Genomic DNA, 19,716 nt, shown 5'->3' on the forward strand with positions numbered 1-19,716 from the left:
CAGAGGCAGCAGCAACAACCACTCACTGTTTGAAAGTATCTAGACTTTGATTTCACAACAAATTCTATATTTATGTTTTTCTCATGTGTTGCTCTTCTCACTGGTTTAAAGAAGGCATGGCTCATTTGGAGAGAAAAAAGTGATGTCATGTAGGAACATTTGAAATTAAAATCTGATGACAGTTGGTGGGTTAATGTGATAAAACCTCACCCTCACAAAGGCTGCAGAGTAGTTAAGTTGATTGTTGTTTGTGTAGTCATTAATATGTAATGTTTTTGAGATTACTAAATATTTTAAACCAAGTGCATTGATATATTGGGGGTCCTGAGGGCTCTATCCAAAACATGCAGAGATGTCAGTAGGCTCAACACAATGTAATGCCACCCAGCAACTCACTGCACATGCCATTACAGTAAATACAAGCACATATTCCTGATTGATTTGTAACATTAATTTGTCATCTGATAAGCCTTGGAACATGGATGCAGTCCTCAAACTGGCCTCAGAGTATTTTTTTTTTAAATATTCCCCTTGTATGTTTTATGCTTTACCATTTTCTGTCTGACTGTTTGGTAAGGTGTTTGGTGAAGTTGAATCCTGGTATTTCATAAATTGTATTAAAAGTAAACCCTGTTTTGTTTTTCCAGACATCAAAAGTAGTATTTCAGAAAGTGATCCTGGTTTAAATGTGCAGTGATGGTCCACTGTTTTGATTGTTTGACTATTTGCAAAGTCAAGAAACTGCTTCATCAAAAACACTGAGTAAATTCATTGCACTACGAACTGTCTTGTTGTTGAGAGATTTTTATACTAATGACCTTTACCTTGTGTTGAATGTATGTATGTATGTATGTATGTATGTGTGTGTGTGTGTGTGTGTGTGTGTGTGTGTGTGTATGTATGTATGTATGTGTGTGTGTGTGTGTGTGTGTGTGTGTATATGTGTATGTATGTGTGTGTATGCATGTATGTGTGTATGTAGGGGAAAACATTTACCTTAGTCTCTTCTCCAAATTCCAGAAATGAATGTGATCTAACAGAATGCTGCCTGCAAGCTACACAAGTTTGAACCTGACTGTGTCAAGAGGAAGTGTAACATGAGGCTATACCATGCCCATCTATAACATGGAGCTTTTCTTTTCTTTCCTCTTCCTGGATTTTCCATCATTTTCCTCAGAGGTGTGAGGACCTGCATCCCTCATCATCACTGCTCCTCTGCTTCTGCTTCTCACAAGCACGATGAGTTTTTGCCTTGTCTGTCCTTTTCTTTTTCGTATGGTCATCCCTCTTCTTTGTCTCAGTCTAATAACCCACTCCAAGGACTTTCTTCATGTGCTCGTACACAACATAGGAGATGCTGACAGCAGGAATGACTTTGAGAAAGTTGGGGGTGATACCACGATACAGGCCCGGTACGCCTTCATGGGATATGATGTATTTGAACTGGCCCACCATGGTCAGCTTTGGGTTTCCCTCAGTGAGAGCTGACAGAGGAAGAAGAATGGAGGTCACAGAGGCTCATATAAGAAGCAGAATCATTGTTGGATGATAGTTTACTCAATGTACAGTATATCTCACCTTGAGCCTGCATGCGTGTCCGAATGAGAGCAAGGGGATAGGACGCCAGCTGGCCGCATGTGCTGGAGATGGTACCGCAGCCCAGCAGGACCAAAACACCTGGATCTGCCGTATCTACACAGTACCTCTGGAGCCAGGCGTTCTTCAGAGTCTGGGTTGAGAAAATAAGGGAGAAGATTGGAGGAGAATTATAAGAGGAAAATGAAAAATGGACTGGATGACATGAACACACAAGCTGTAGTTTATTTTGACTCAATCCCACATACACCATCCTACTGCCAGAAATACTCACTAGAACACCAAATGTGGATTTATCCATGACTAAAAATGGTCTCAACAAATGCTCCACTTCCTCCTCTTTGAATAAAAATCTATGGCTCGCTCCTCATCTTTGATCTTTGGCCTACATATTCCAGACCCAGTTGGTGGCCTTTCCACACATGTACACACACCTCATACACAGCCAAGTCGATGCCAGCATAGGGGATTATGCCCAGTGTATTTGGCAGGTAGCCCCTATAGAAAGCCCGGACTCCCTCCGTCTTCAGGATCTGTCTGGCACAATCAGCCATCCCTGAGTATTGGCCCGTCTTCCTTAATGTAAGACGAGTCTTCAGCACCTACTCAACAGACAGAGACAGAAAACATGAAAGGAAGGAATGCAATAAATACATGGTTAAAAGAGTGACAAGCAAGATGGTATTCTTCAACTGGACATGTCAGATGGCTCAACTCAACACCAGGTTCTATAAGCTCCTTCCAGATATCCAGACTCCTTACCCTGTCTGTAAAGGTGAGCCCAGACACCCTGTTTCTGTATCGCATTCTTTAGGTCACTACCCAGAGTTGATGGCCATGGGTGAGGGCTGGAATGTATATCTACTGGTAATTTGAGAACATTGCCTTCTGCTACCAATCCTCATTTGTTTTTTTGTTTTTTTTATCTCAATCCTTCTATTTTCTAGTGTTGTTCCATGTATTGGAAGCTTCAGAGTAAAGTGAAGTGAGTTGAGTGAAGTCTTGTGTGTTCAGTGTTGGTGTTACTTCTCTACAGCATAACAGCATGTCAGCTTTTACAATGTATGGATTCACATGTGGTGTCTAGTTTGTACAGTGTACTTCATCATATGCTGTTTCTTGGTTCTATTTTCTCACACATCAGACACTTGTTGTCACTGTGCTGGTTTGAACCAGAAATTGATTTGCATCAGTTTAACACTGAATACAATACAAAATACTGTTATTCAGCTCATGAAACAGTGGCAGCCCCATCTTAGCTCATCTAGATCTAAAGACATTAAAAAATGTAAAATAATAGAGAAAAGAACCAGATAAAGGAAACATGAATGAAATTAATCAATAACAACAAATGAATGGGAATAAACATACATTTCAACATTTTATGTTTGTCAGTAAAGAATTTATAAAAAACATAACATGTTAAGCTTTGAAAATGTGAATTTTGTATTCAGACATCTGTTTAGTGGACAAAAGTTTTTATAATGCTGCTCCTCCACCCTTGAAGAGGTTTGTTCAGCTCCACTCTGAGCAAATGAGCAGAGCATCAAGGTCTGCTTCAAAGGGAAATTGTAGTGTGTCACAGTTCTGCTCAGCCTCTTCCTATTACCTGCTGCCACTCTGATACATTTCCACTTACCCCAAATCTGCTCCACTCCTGCCAGTCAGCCACAACCCACCTCATCAGCCAACTCTGTTCATCTGGGCACTCAGCTTCACCTCATCAGTAATCAAGCCTATGCTTTTGCTGTTCACTCACTCATGGCCAGATTGTTGTGCCTGTCCCTGTGGCTGTCTGGCGTTCCTGTGCTTGGATTTTGCAGTGTGAGCTCCCATCAGTCCTTGCTTTGTTATCACTGTTTGTCTTTGTGGGTGCATCTGGTCCTGATCTTATGCCTAATGAACTGTACCTAGATGTTCTCCTGTTCACCACCACACCTGCCATCAATCTACAATAAAGCTCATTATCAACTATACCTGTGGTGTTTGTGCTGCTATTGGGTCCTACCACCTCCACCTGTTACATAGTGTCCCTAAACGAGGCTCCACTTCTGCACAATATGTTTTTTCCTTCAAAGCCATGAAAGAATGGAATAAGCTCCTTGACAATCTGAAAACGTCCACAGGCTATTTTGTATTTTGAATCTATATTCTGTTATGTGTTTATTCCTATGAAGTAGTGCAGAGCATGTTTTCTCTTTTTGAGATTAATGTATTTTGTACATGGTCCCTGATATAAATACACTTAATAATATAATAATAATGGTATTGACTGACCTCCATGGGGTAGATGATGGTTTGGGCGGTGGCTCCTGCCAGTGAACCAGCAATGAACCTCTCTTGTACCCTTAAAGTTCCACCCTCTTTACTGCCTCGAATCACCCACTTAATCTAGAGAGGGAGAGGGAGAGGGAGAGGGAGAGAGAGAGAGAGAGAGAGAGAGAGAGAGAGAGAGAGAGAGAGAGAGAGAGAGAGAGAGAGAGAGAGAGAGAGAGAGAGAGAGAGAGAGAGAGAGAGAGAGAGACATGGGAGGAGATTGTTAGTGGGCCACAGAAGTGTGATAGTGATACCATACAACATGAGAGAGTGCAGAGATATACACAGGAAAATGCAGTGAGCCTCATGCATGACTTTTATTTTTATCTTCTATTTGTTCTTGCACAAAGCAATAAGAGGAGAATATCAGTCTACAAGTGATGTTACACTCCAAATCATGAGTAGGTAGGAATGATCTTAACTTTGCTTTGTGTTCTGAGATGAAAGAAGCCAGTACCAACAACTTGGTTAAGGTGTTGAATTTTAAACCAGAATCAGAGATTGGGGCACTTCATATCTAATGACAGAGGCCCAACGGTATTGCCTGTGGTTGTCATCAGCGTAACAGTGGTAGGACATGTTATCTTTTCTAAAAATAGATCTCAAAAGAAGCACATGCAGGGAAAACAAAATTGGGCCTAATATGGAGCCTTGTGGTACTCCACATGAAATGTGTGAAGAGGAGGAAACATTGTTATTTCTAACAGTGGATGATTGGTCTTGGAGGTAATAGGCAAACCACTGAAGAGTATATCCCTAAATGCCAAGAACAATAAGCTTTGAGCTTGCTTGGTAATTACAGGAACAGGTGGATGTAAGCTGGATGTTTTTATTGATCAGAGGGTGAATGACAGCATGTTTAAAGCAAGCAGTGGCATAGTCACAGACTAAAGAGCTTTTAATTATTGATCAAATACTAGGCCCAACAGTGTCCATCACTTCCTTAGATAAGCATGAGGGAATGATGTCTAAAGAACATGTACAAGTACAATTGCAAGACTCCAATTTTTGAGAATTCAGTCAATAAAACAATTTTGGCTATCTGGGACTCATTCCTTGCCTCCCTGGATGAGGTCGGAATCTGATGAATAATTCATCCTACAGCCTTTGCCATAAGTCAATGTATAGCGTTCTAAAGCATCCTGTATAACTGGCAGCTCAAATGCCATTTCATCATATTTTCTATTCATTTGTCTATTTATCTACTATATATACCTATTAATGTATCACTCCAATTTCTCCTCTGATTTCTCTTGTTCACTCGTCCTTTCATTTTCATTTTATTTTACACACATGCCTATGTATATGTGCATGTATATGTTTTTGTTGCTATGATTTGTTCTGTGAAAATGAATAAACAAAATATTTTAAAAAGGAAGTGTAGTAGGGTTCATATATGTGAGGTAATATGTGTAAAGAGGAGAGACAGATCAGTTTAAAGTTGGTGAGGACTGAGGAGCCTGAGCTTGACACGTGGGTGGGCGGTGAGATCTGAGATTGAATAGTGTTGACTTTACTGATGAAGGATTTTAGGAAATATTCACAAGTATCCAGTGTTGCTTTATGACTCTTTGGGACTGCAGGGTTGAGGGCTGTAGTTATTATATGAAATAGGGCACCTATGGGCATGTTTGGAGATGATATCAGCAAAATATTTGGTTGTCTCTGCTTTGACACACTTTTGATATTTGACCAGAAGGATCCTGGCAAGACATTACATCACTGCTTAACTTCAGGAGTTAAGCACTTTAACCAGGGCTGAGGTTGGTTTCTCTCTGTAGGGGGCAATAGTGTTGAGACTAATTGTGCAAGTGCAATTGAATAATAATCATATCTATAAATAAACTGACTTGACTTGACCTGACTGACAGTCTCAGCTGCAACACAACATGATACTAGACAGCTGGTGGCTGATACTAAAGAACTGCAGAGACTCTGAGGCAGCTGTGTCGCAGTAAGACAACTTTCCTTACTCCTGCTGAAATGTAGAAGCTGCTGCACCAAAATATGCCAATAAAAATCATAAAATCTCTTTTAAATAAATTGGCAGCCATGATGATAATAGGAAACAGAAACATGATATAAATAGGATATACATTTTGTATTATGTCTGTTTTACTAATATACATATATATTTATTTCACTTTAATCTGTGCAATAGGAATATCTGGTATATTACCACTCAATACTCAATATTACTAAATCTTGTAAATAACGTCATGACTATTTTACTACATATTTCTTACTATTATTATTTTCTTATTGCTGCTCTTATATTATATTACTGTCCACTTGCTGCTGTGACAATGCAAATTTCCCTATTGTGGGACTAATAAAGAAATATCTTATCTTACCTTATCTTATCTTATACATATTTAAACTCAAATTATGAATAAATATATAATTCATATTAGTACATTAGAAATGTAAATGCGTAAAAAGTGTTTGTCCTCAGATTTATTTATGACATATACAACAGATCTGGACCATTTGTAAATTTAACAAACTGAAGAGAAAATTCTGAGTACAAGAAATCTGATGAATGCTACGAATGATCATAAATAACTCGTAGGTGCAATTTAAGGACAAATAAACAAATCTGTGTACATGAGTGCTTTTTTGCATGAGGCCCCAGACAGACTTTGATTATCTTGATGTGAACATGAATAAACATCAAATTAAAAATGATGCAGAATTCTTTAACTTTATCTGACACAGGGGAGCCACTGGGTTTGTCCCCAAAAGGAACAATCATTTCTATTTGACATTCCTCAGTGACTGAGCAGGCTGCCAGACGCATTTTTACTTTGTCTTTGATTGATTAAAGTGTACTGACCTGTTCATACGCCATAAACTTAATGGCAGATTCAGGGGCAATCTTCAGGACATTGATGCCATTTCCTCTCCAGAGTGCTAAGACGCCTCCTTCCTTCACCATCCCCCTCAGCCCCGACCACAGATTCTTCCCCTGCGACGCTGATCCATGTACCTTGACACACAAACACTGCCGGGTCAGTTCACTTGTGCATGTGCTATGATGGAAATGTTGCTGTAGGTTTGATGGCAGGACTCTGTGGTGAGACAAAGATGATGGGTCGTGTGTACGTCCAACCCCAGGTGGGTACAGGTGTAGGACAAAAAAACAGAATACAGAGAGAAGGACATGTTGTCCAGACAATGACATTTGCAAGGTCCCGAAATGTTCATCTATGCAACAATGTTTGCCTAGTTTTATAAAAAGTCCTCGGTTTCTCAAAATGCATCACTTAGAATTTCGGAAGCGTGCAGATTTCTAACAGCTGTCTGCTTCAATAACAGAGAGCAGTGAGAGGGGATTTAATTAGTAAAGTTGCATGTCACACAACTAAATCAGTCCTAAATCAACACATTATAAAGCTCTGTAGACCTGAGAGGAACTGCAGAGTTGGTTGATAACTGTCTTTCATCCACAGCTAGTCTTGTTATGTATCTATTTTCTAAAAAAAAAAAATGTTTGGACTGCAGATTATAATACATACATCAAACTGGTAGTATCATCTCTTCTGCTAACCATACATATTCAACAGTTCAACTTTATACAGTTTGGGAGAGATTAAGTATGTGCATAAGAGCAAGAAAAGGAGTGACGGTTAAGTACAGGAGAGGTTAGAAAAGATTAAATAAAATTACATATTTAAAAGAAAAAAAAGGGGTTCAACATACACATCTATATAAAATTAAAGCCATTCATTCACTTGACACCTTGTAAGGGTTTTAGATATTTGACCCACTCCCATAACTTAAAGACTGTGTAAAGTGAATTCAGACATTTTCTTCTAAACACCTTAAATAGGTCATAAATGTATTTCTAAATACATTTGCTGTAGAGGTATAAATACATTCAGCACACACTACTACTACTACAGTCTACAGTTAGCCAGTAAGCTGAGTTAGCTGCCGAGCTAGCCGCCGAGCTGGCCGCCGCTGAGCTAGCCGCCGCCGAGCTGGCCGCCGCCGAGCTAGCAGCTGAGTTAGCAGCAGAAAGCTCTCAGACATTGCGTCCATGTTTCTGGTAGAGGTGGTGACTTTGATTGACAGGTGACACTTGGTAGGGGGCAGGGTTTCAGCGAACTCTGCAGGCACTCCCACAGCGTTTGGCAGCAGAGAAAGAGGCTGATTTTTACCCAACTTTGAAGCCTAATTTCATATATTTGGTGATTTTTTTAATCATACAAATTTGGCAGGGTGGTTAACAACACACTTTTCTGTGGTATGTCAAACTCAGAACACATATTTATTCTTACTTTACACGGACTTTAATACATACAGTTTTCTTGAGACGGAGAGAGAAAGTAACCCTTTCCATAACATCTTGTTATCCATTATTAATATAAGAATATTGATTATGGTTACTTTAACACTCTTCAAATTCAATTAAACCACATTTACAGTGAAGTAACTATAGTGCAGAGTTTTCAGGCACTCCTGTAACTAAAACAGCTTCTTTCTAAACAGGCAGAACCAACCTTGTGTTGTGTTTTTGCTGGGAATGCTCCAACCACCCACCTGAACTGCCCACCATGTACTCTGTGAATATCAGTTGAACATTTGAAGGACAGCATGAGCGTCAGACTCCAGGGTGATGTTTGTCACATTACATAAACTAACAGTTGATATACGACTGTTCCAGCTGTTATGTAAATGTCCATCACTACTTTATTTCTCTGTTAGAATGAGAAGCAGGTTTATTGCAAACCAGGTTTTAACATGCAAGCACTTTACTTTGGTCTGATGATATCTAACTATGAACATAGTGCAAGGACAAAAACAGCCAAGTACTCCAAAAGTGACAAATTAACAATAGAATATGAATATGAAAAGGTGGATACAATATGATGTGTTTAGATCTGTTCAGTTTTGAGCAGGAATGTGCCAAATATTATCAGGACATGTGCAGTATGTTCACAGTTGGGGTTGTGCCATATGGACAGAATCAAATATCTCAATATTTTTGACATAATACCTCAATATCAATATTTTGACCATATTGTAGGGATGATTATCAATGCTTTCATAAAATATTTACGCAATGAGATTTGTTATAAATAATCATCAGTAATGCGGATATAATGACTAAGTGGATAAAGGCAGATAATAGAACAGTCTGTTAAGCTCAGAAAATTACATTTTTACTATAATGCGGCCTTTAAAATATTACCATATTACCATATTCAAAATCAGAGATGATATCTATAAAACATCACGATATCAATATAATATCGATTTATTGAGCAGCCTCATTCACAGTGTGAAGTATAGACATGTGCAGTACAGAATATGTTGAAGGCGTGTTAAAGTAAAGCATAATTGTGTCAGATATAATTGTGTTTCAGTAAGCTGTTTGTCAGTTTTACTCAGGAATTAGATACGGGAAGGAACTCTGAAGGAATACCAGAAAAAATAGGATTTACTGCTGGACTGAACCTGCTGCCACTTCTACCCATCACCATTATCACTCACTGCACATGAATATAGCTCATACTTTGATATAGCTGTTGCCATTAAACTGTATTTATATTTATTTTGTCAGTGATACATGTCCAAAGCACCTTGAAAAATGTGTTCCCTACACATACTTAAAGCAATTTGGGGTTCAGTGTCTTGCTCAGCGAGACTTTCACATGTAGTGAGAAGGAGCTGAATAAAGGACCACCAACCCACTCCTAGGAATGTAAAGTTGGTCAGAACCATCTATAAAAGCTCCTTTGGCCATTATGCATGCACTTGGAGGTGATCCCGAACTTTACATTACAATGCTTGAAAACTTCCTTCATCTTTCAAACAACACACCTGTAGAAAGACTTTGAGGCGGTCCAGAGGGGCAGTTCCTGTCCGGGACACCGCTCCTGCCATCGCTCCAGCAACCAGCTGCCGCCACACCAGACCCGATCGCCGCTCCCGTTCTGAGAACTCATCTGGCACCGTCAGATGTTCCCCGATGTCAAACATCTTGTAACAACATTAGAAATAGTATTTGACCGTTAAGCTGCTTTTTTGGAAAATTAAGAAGAAAAATACTCTACAATCATCTTCTTTACCACTACCTACCATATGTACCAAATGACTACATCTTTCTTTATAATTAAAGTTATGGATGAATGCACAAACTACTTATGTATTTTTTATGTATTCATTTATTTAGTTATGCTGCTGTTGGCAGAAGTGTGATTAATGTTACAGTCAGGATATTATTACTGTTATTAACTAGAACTGGAATATGATGACTCACATGGGAGTGTTTCCAGTGGTGGACAATCTCCTCCATGTTGTGGAGAGGATTGAACAGGAAATGATCTCGCCATTCCATCCAGTCAATGGTCATAGTTCCATCTCTGTCCATACTGGGGGAGAGAAAATCAGAAAACATACAGTGCCATCAGCAGATCACGTACAGTTTACAGCTTTCTGCTTTTAAACACTATCAGTAACCTCAAGTCTGTCAATGTGTGTAATCACAATATCAGGTACTAGAGTTATTTTGGACAGCAATGACAAAGTTGGTTGGTCAGTCGGCTATCCAATAATGGTCACAAAGGAAGGTATCTTGACAACTGCTGGATAACCTCACATCTGCATTAAAAATACAAGTACTTCTTCTTCAGTTCAAAATCATGTTAATAGGGTCAATGACAAATAAGGGTTAGCAAGATGAATAACACAAAAATATTAGGGATGCTCGATATTGACTTTTCTGCCGATATCCGATATTCCGATATCCCCCAACTTCCGATACCGATATCACCCGATACCGATATATGCAGGCTTTTTATACCAAAACTGTTAAGTAACAACATAACATATCTCCTATTGTGGAATGAACACATTATGCCTAATGTTATTGTGATGCTTCACTGGATGCATACATAAATGCAACATGGCTTTCCACATGTAAACACTGTCTGTGCAAAATAAGAGAACAACTTCAACTTAAGTTATGGAAAAAATGCCAATATGGCACTGCCATATTTATTATGCTGCTTTGCATCATTTACTATCCTTAGGACACACTTGGAAATAGTTCCAAACCACAGACATAAGCCCCGTTTCTGGAGGCGGGACCTTTACAGGAAGTCCTCTGACTCACTCCTTATTGTGTCTTAATAGATATTACTTCAACTTATATGCTATTAAACCAATAATAACGGGAGACTGCATCTTGCTTCACTGGGCTGATTTATTTCACTTTTTTTTGTACTACTCTGGTACAAGACTGCCCTCTGTTGACGGTTGTATGCAACAGGTATATCCTTAGCAGGTCATAATTCAACTCAATACATAACACTCCTCTAAGCTGATGTCACAGCAGAGTAGGACCCAGATAGGACCCACCGGACTCTGACGGTGACGTCACAGAGGCGACTCGCCTAAAGAATAACAGAGAATGACAACGAGGAGGTAAACCTCGTTTCTCTTTGTGTGTTTGTGTGTGCGGTGGACGCTATGAACTTGTTAGCGACCCGCGAGTAGCGTGTTGTTGTTTTACGCCATCAAGCGCGCGCCAGTAAATGTCCCATGCTGTGTTCATTCAGGCTCGGAAATGCTGAAGTCTATAATATCGGACATCCCTAAAAAATATATTTAAAAATGTCTTCATCAAAATAATTTGAAATGACATTTGCATTGACATTTTTTTTTACTAAAAGTAAGACTGAATGCTCCTGAAAATGTCAAATGGTGTAACCACAAAAGAATGATAAATATTAAATATTGTATCAGCTACAGTGTGTTTAAGTGGACTTATACTAATAATGACTTCATTTAAACATGTAAATGTTTCCTGATCTCCATGATTCTCCAGATGAAATGTAATATTTAGAACAATAGTATTCCATTAGCTTTATTTAATATAAAAGTTATAATGTAAGATCATGCCAAACTAGTTGATATGGTGTTTTATTGACTATTTACTGTTTTTAAGCAAGTTGAATTATTTGGTGCAAAGGTTTTATGGTTACACCACTTAGACATTTTTGCCATAATCCTCTAATATATTCTCTCTAAATTGATTAAAAACAGAAATTTTATGCTGGGTCCACAAAAAAGATATTTATTTTCCAACTTTAAATATGACTAAACCACATAGACACAAAAAACGTCATTGACACAATAAGCAATTCTAACATTAAGGAAAGAAATCATGATGTCAAGCTGTTAAAACAAGGTTAACTAAGTTTCTTAATCTGTTAAATATAGAGATGCACCGATCAATCGGCCACCGATTAAAAAAGCCGGTTTTATATCCAATCGGCCCCAATCGGCGACCGGCCGGTCACTGTCGTAATTTCCGGTTTTCGGCTGATCAAACTGACCCGCATGTGCGGTGCGTAGCAGCTCAACGCGCCCAGAGCAAAACAGCTAAAAACTAGCAAGACTCAGGAAGAAAACATGTCGCTGATTTGGACTTATTTCACTTTGTGCCAGGACAACCCAAATCCCCGGTCAGTTTCACAATGGGTTACGGGATCATTCCTGTGTTCCCCGGGTCCTATGTTCCCCCGCTTTGTATGTGACCGGGGAACATAGGGATGATCCCGTCTACAGTTAGCCAGTTAGCAGAGTTAGCCGCCGAGCTAGCAACCGAGCTAACAGCGGAGTTAGCCGCTGAGCTAGCAACCGAGTTAGCCGCGATCAGGGAACATAGAACCCTCGGAACATAGGTACGCTCCCCGGGGGACTAGGGGTACCTAGAGGTACTGGAGGGGTAGTCAATGAATTACATTGTACCAGACAACTGCTGGGACGTTTTTGAATGTTGTTGTTTGAATGTAAGTTAGTTATTGACCTGTAAACTGGACTGAATGTTATGGTCAGTGTTGAAAATAAATCTGCTCAGGAGGCACTGTTATTTGTGATGTTTTATTCTTGAAAAGTGGGGTTATGATAGCATATAGCCAACCACTAGTTGTGGTTTTAATTGCAGTTATATAAGCAAAATCTTGTCTGGGAGAAGGGTACTCAAGCCAAACAAATATCTATTATATGATTATAATTATTTCTTAGATAGAAAATCGGTATCGGAAAAAACAGTTTTGGCAGGTCAGACCTCCTTAAAAAACGGAAATCGGTGTCGGCCAAGAATTTTGCAATCAGTGCATCTCTAGTTAAATACAGCCTTCCCAACAAGATAAAATAAAGCATAGGTCTAAAAAAAGTATAAATGACCTATAGTGACATTTCCACCATCTAGCAGCTGTAGTAATAATGACTCAGGGATGTACCATTACAGGGTGAGTCACTTATTAGGAAGAATCAAAAAGGTAAAAAATGGACTTTGCTGCAGAAAGCTGCTGTTTGCTTTCTGTTGCTAACCATGAGTGTCATGTTTCCAACCACGTAGTAAGGACTGTTTTTTAATGTAACAACATGTTTGCTGTTGCCATGATAATGAAGGTTGTGTGACTTTAAGACAGTATTCACCATGTTTAAAGTGATCATTTTAACACAAACCCTAACCAAGTCTTTTTAATGGCTAAACCTAACCAAACCTTAACCACAGTGTTAAACATCTTAAAACATCATTACTTTTTAGCTGATTTAGAACAGTTTTAGAAAGCAGAATTTCACAGTGGGTCACAATTGATTATGTGGTCATTGATTATGAGGATGTGTTCATTAAAGAGACTCTCCAGGACCCCCCCAAAAAAGAATGCTTCCTGCCACCAGGAGGGAAACAGTCTACCCATGTCTTTTTAAAGAACAGAAGAAGAGCTTTTTTAAAAAAATGTTCTCTTATATTCTCCTCTCTCTGTCTCTCACATGCACACACACACACACACACACACATTGTACCTCTGCAGTATTTTGGAGGCCTGCTCCATAGAGACCTCCACTCCAAGCTTGTGCAGCGAGTGTTGAATCTCCCCCACATCAATTCGCCCTATAAAAACACAACAGAATGCTTTTTTAACCTCCATTAGCTTTGGTCTGCTTCTGGTTCACTGCATAGTAAGATGATATTCAGTGTGTGTGTGTAAGTGTTTTTGGTATGCCCACACCATCATGGTTACGGTCGAGGTTGTGGAAAATGAGCCACAGCGTCCTCTCATGAGCCTGCAGGTACTGGGAGAACTCCTGGAAATCCAGCAAACCATCATGGTTGATGTCGCTCTCCAGGACTATCTGTGGGTGCAGAGGGAGACTGTCAGTCACTCAGCAGGGACTACAGACAGATACAGATAAAATGAAGTGGGCAGAGGGGGTAGTGGTAATGGAGACAGCATGGAGGCAAACAGGGGTCAGGAAGTGTAGAGAGTGCAACAGATACACAGGTGATGAGAGAGGAGGATGGGATGTAAGGCACTGTGCTCCCTGTGACAGTCAATATGTAACAACAGCTTACCTCTCTCCAAACATAATCTCTCCTCTCTTGATTAGGAACAGAGAGAGAGAAAAAGACAGAAAAAGAATGCAACATCTGCTCTTCTACACAGAAGGGAGGAAAAGTACACACACTTTAAGCTTTTTCTGTAAGTCAGTGTTGCATAAACACATCATGAACATGTGACTGGCATTACTGGTGAGAGACTGAATGATTCTGCTGTTACCCACTCTGCATGAATCATATTAAAAGTTGTATTTTGATGGACATTTTCAATCTATAGTTGATGACAATTGTAGATCCATGACAACATGAATTTGCACCACAATAGCAAGGGCAGTCTGAAGCAGAGGAGACGTGGGCACAGTTACATGATGAAATAAGGCTGTGTTTCCAGGCTTTGTTACCAGGATACATCAGAAACCTGACAGCACACTTTAGGGAAATCTGGTGGAGGTCTGAGTCATCAGGTTTTAGTCCTAACATTATTTGATTTTGAATGTGTCCTTGGGTAAGATACTGAACCCCAAATTGCTCCCGATGGCTGTACCAATGGTGGAAGAATGTGTGTGAATGGAGTGTAAAAGCACTTTGGGTTGTCAGAAGACTAGAAAAGCACTACTGTATATGAGCACAGTCCATTTACCATCTTCGGCTACTGAACGCTCAGATGTATGAAACTGTTCTGTGGTTGGAGCCCGGTGCTACTTCACATACCGTAAATGATCTTTTTCTTTGGAAATCCTGAGCACCTTCAAACATAAGAGCCCTCAAAAGTCAAAGAAATGCTTTAGACTAATTATCTGCATGCCACTGTATGTTTTACTGCTTCTAAACTTGTGAGAGTCAGCAGAGTCTTAGGCTTTGTTAGTGAGGACATTCCTGGAAAGTGAATTCAGTTTAGCTGCCTATCACCTTTTTCATGGGGTTCATGTAAAATCATCCTTTTTATACTGGAATACTCTTTCACAAGTTGGAATAACCCTAACTAACCCTACTTCTATCCCTAACCCTATTCCCTACTTCCTGTTCTGCTTTGTAAGTAGATCACAGTATAAACGTGACAGTCACACTGACAAATCAGTTGTCAGCCTAGGCCAGCAGTGTTAGGTTTGTGTTACAGATAGACTGTTAAAATATTTATCCACAAAGGGTTCGATTCTTCTGCAAACTGGGACAGGCTGTCCTAATATGGTGTTCTAACCAGGCCACACAAATTCCTATTTGACCTGTAAGAGGTTGATTAATGATGAAAATGACAGTCGCACCCAAAGGACTTGACTAAACTGTTTTATGGTGCTAGTACTAATTAAAGAAAGTGAAATGATTTATCTTCTGTAGTCTGCAGAAGGGTTCTCAACATTGTTTCAAATACTATACTACCAATGATATTAAACTGTTGTGTGTACTAACTATTGGGCTGTTAACATGATATGAATAATATATTATTATTCATCAGAAAGTACAGTTGCAATATTGTCTCAGCAGGTAAAGTCCTGGTATTGTACATGTGTGCTCACTTTCACTGTCAAGTCAGATTTTTGACTCACTAAACCAAAATGATGAGATCATTCAAAATTCACAATATCTTTCTATAAAAACTATAACAGTCACAATTTTGACTTTATATCTCATCATTTTGTATCTATTGTGAGTACCTACAGTTTTTTCTTTCTAACATTTTTTCCAGGCAGGAATGAGCTTCCATACAATGTTGACTGGGACAACATCTGTGGAGACAAACTGAGAACATCAAGCTGTGTTTTGAAAGCTTGAAGAATCAAAGAGCTGTAGTGGAACTTTTTTTCTCCTTCAGTCTCCGTACAAAGATGGTGTCTGCCATGATTGTAACGGAGCAAACGGTCATGTAACCGACACACTGCTTTCAGCACTCATACTTTATTGAACAGCACTGAGAAGATGTACTGAAAGTCTTTTAATGTAATTAGGAAAGTTCAGTGAGTCAAGAAGCCTTTCTAACCTTTGAACACAGACACACAGGACAATTCTCTTGCCATACAAACACTTCTTGCTCCAGACTTTCACAGCTGATTCCTTTCCATCCTCTCATGACAAAAAGATTGTGATTTGATAATATTATTAATATATGAATATGCTTTGTATTGTATATTGTATATATTTGTTGGCATATATCATTATATATCTTTTAGTGAATTCATACACAAGGTAAGTATATTTATGATAAAGATTTATTAATTAAGCCTATGATTAAGCAAGACATCCATTTTATGCAGGAAGCTAAAATATAAATATATCTTTATACCAAATATATATCTAATATTAAAAAGACAAAGGTCATGTCTGTCTCTATATTTCCAAGATGAACTTTATTTATCTCTCTATTTTTATGTCTTATATCGTCTGCCTATGATTCTATGTCAAAGTTTTATTGAGCCATGAACACTTTCTGTCTTTCAATTGAACTTATTGTATGTTTTTTAAACAGAAAGTGAATATTTGGCATTCAGGTGGTTAAACTTGTGAGGATATTGTTGCTAGGCATCCAACAACAAAGTTGATGTAATCTTGCTCTATTTTCAGAACTGTTTGAGATTTGTACCTCTTTCATAAGAGACCAACTGAAATTGGCATTTTAATATGAACTCTCCAGGCAACAAGCAACCTCATTACATGGTAGCTAACCTGTCAGGAACATGTGACTCTCTCTTTGGTAGAGATACAGTAGCTTAGAGAAATGCTGTGGCTGCTATCTATTCAGATTTTTAGATCATATTTATATAGTGTGTGTAAATCTTTCTTAAATTCTAGAAACCTGAAACACACTGCTGTAAACTGTAGATCCTGACTGCAACATTGAGCTTTTACAAATTAGCTGCAGTTCAAAATTTTACAGTAAATAATATACTGCACCTACCTGGAAGACAAATATCAGCTATTGCTATTCCATGTGGGATACTTGAGTGATATGATATGAAGGTGATGTACATATATGTAATAGATCTTTTCTCTCATACTTCATATAGTATTTAGGCTATAAAGGGTACAGGGACAGTGGTTTTCAAACTTTTTCACTTGAAAGACCTTTAAACTGTAAAGTGACACAACTTAGACCAGGGACCCCCGTTTGATATGATTTTTGCTTTTAGATATTTAATTACAGAACATGTATGAAACCATGAGCATTCACTCTGTCATGTGTACCCTTTTTGATGGGGACCCCTCAAGGACCTTTGGGGGTCTGTAGGTAAAATTGAGATGAATGGATTGAACACATTACATATTTGCTTTTATACATTTCTGCAACCTTTCCACTTCTTGCATTGTGAAAAATGAATTGCAGTTATGTTTCCATAGTGATAACCGAGTATTCATTTACCACTTCATCCCTGCATATATCTACTGTTATGCAAATAAAGCAGATTTGAATGGGACAGAGCAGATTAGGCTTGAGGAGATGGAGCATGTGTAATGTGAATGTGCACCTTCCCCAGCCGGTAACGGTCTGTTTCCCCTGCTGCTGGATAATAAGAACAATGTCTCACCTCTTCTGCCTCTCCTTCATGTAAACCACGAGCTGCGAGCCCGATCTTCAGTTCACTGATGTCCACCCTGCCATCTTTATTTAGGTCCAGCTGCTCGAACAGCTCCGCATATCTCCTCTCTCTCTCGGGGTCCAGAGACCTTCCGCCCTCTCCTTCTTCCCCGTTTCCTCCGCGGTGAGTCTGTGAGCTGAAGCGCTCCTCGTCTTCGCCCATGTGAAAGAAGGAAGCCGGTTTTCTCTACTGATCGACTGTTAATGTCACAGCCGAGCATAACACTGTGAGAAGCTGAGAGAGTGTGAGGTTTGTTCCTCCTCCACAGAGCGGACCACTAGTGTGCCTCACACTCAATGGAGGGAATGTTCAATCCCGGATAGATGGATGGATGATGGATGGATGTGCTTTACACCAGCTCTCGTGAGATTAATCCCGGTGTCGGTTACATACTGTGTCACAGCGGCACGCGCAAATCCACAACTCAGTCAGATGAATTAAAGTTTCCGTCACAAGAGGAGCTCGCGCATGAAGCAGCTCGAGCGCAGTTTTACCGCAGTAGGCTGTGTGCGCGCGAGAAGCCTAATATTACAGCTGTCAGCTTCTATTCCTCTGAGACTCTTTGTATTTTAAACTGTCTGTAAGGATACACATATCAAATCAACACCACGATTAAATAATAAACATATAAATATCTCTACATGATAATCCAGCCTCTCTCTCTGGCTCCTCTCTCTGACGCCGGTTCCGCTGGATCACGCGATGCGTATGGGATCTTCAGCGCGCGCGTGCCCACAGCAGTCCGAACGCGGCAATCCAGCACAGGGATGATGATGATGATGATGAAGAAGAAAAGGTCTAATGCTGGCTTTAAACTGGCTGGCTTTAGCCTAATAACAAATAGCAATCAAAAATGTCTGCGTCTTTGAGCTAATAGTATTTTTAAAGCCGTTTTTTCTTTTTTTTGTGAATGTGTGGATTGAAGCATATTGACAGGATTGACATTCTATAATTAAAAGATTACAAAAATGGGTGTTGTGTTAAATGATTAAGCCTAAATTAAATATGAAAAATCCAAATGTTATTGCTTTAAAAGAAAGTAGACGTTTTACTTTTGACACTATATAGCTTACATTTAGCTTAATACTAATATACTTTACTTCAGTGCACGTTTGCATGCACTGTCATGGACTTTTTCCACTATAACAGTAAAAGTAACATACACAGTGCACAGTGGTGCATACATAACCGTAATATAGTAAATGGCCTTTATAGTAGTTTTTATTAAGTGACAGATCAGAACACTTAACGCACCACAGATGTTAAGGTTGGTACTCCTGTAGATCACAGTGTAGAGTCTGAGTAAAATGAACCATTGATAGCTTATTGGCTATTAATAGCACTAATAATAGGGATTGTGTGCTGTGACGTGCAGCACAGGATAGTGAAGTGCCTTGTCAGCATCGACAGGATAGGAGAGAGAGCGAGAGAGAGAGATTAAAAGGGTCAGTGTTTCACTTATCTCTTAACTGATTTAACTGATGGCTCATGGACCTTATCCCGATATCTACATTTTTGAATTCAGCTGACACCTTTAACCAGAGATGACATACTCATATTACATTTAAGTGCAATCACTGGGGGTCGGTAAAGATCAGAGATCAGACTCACTGTTCCCTCACCATATTTCCAACGACAGTCTGAAAAACTCATTGGGTTGGAATTATTTTTGTCCAACTCATGTCTGTGCGACCTTAATATGTCAAGAAGTATATATTTTGTAACTCAATGCATGCATAATATAAAAAAGTTCTCATGTGGTCAGAAATGCAATGCTACCTGATTTGATTTCCTGCCTTTAATGTGTGGGCACAACAACCAGGACTCTGAGAACATGCAATTATTGATCAATTTATTACAAGATGTGAAATC

The 19,716-nt window shown here is 39.2% G+C and overlaps 1 protein-coding gene across 1 annotated transcript; it reads right to left on the reverse strand.

Moving 5' to 3' along the window:
- Nucleotides 1-1,302: 1,302 nt before the first annotated feature.
- On the reverse strand, nt 1,303-18,006 carry slc25a23b (solute carrier family 25 member 23b). The gene is made up of 10 exons (XM_053338084.1): nt 17,794-18,006; nt 13,947-14,070; nt 13,741-13,828; nt 10,181-10,292; nt 9,742-9,900; nt 6,749-6,901; nt 3,874-3,987; nt 2,031-2,198; nt 1,579-1,729; nt 1,303-1,484 (listed from the first exon to the last, which is right to left on the reverse strand). Exons 1-10 carry the CDS (start codon nt 18,004-18,006, stop codon nt 1,303-1,305), a joined length of 1,464 nt encoding a protein of 487 aa, XP_053194059.1.
- Between the last annotated feature and the right edge of the window lie 1,710 nt (nt 18,007-19,716).

This window comes from Scomber japonicus, chromosome 18 (genome assembly GCF_027409825.1).
Source record: "Scomber japonicus isolate fScoJap1 chromosome 18, fScoJap1.pri, whole genome shotgun sequence".
Classification (NCBI taxonomy): domain Eukaryota; kingdom Metazoa; phylum Chordata; class Actinopteri; order Scombriformes; family Scombridae; genus Scomber; species Scomber japonicus.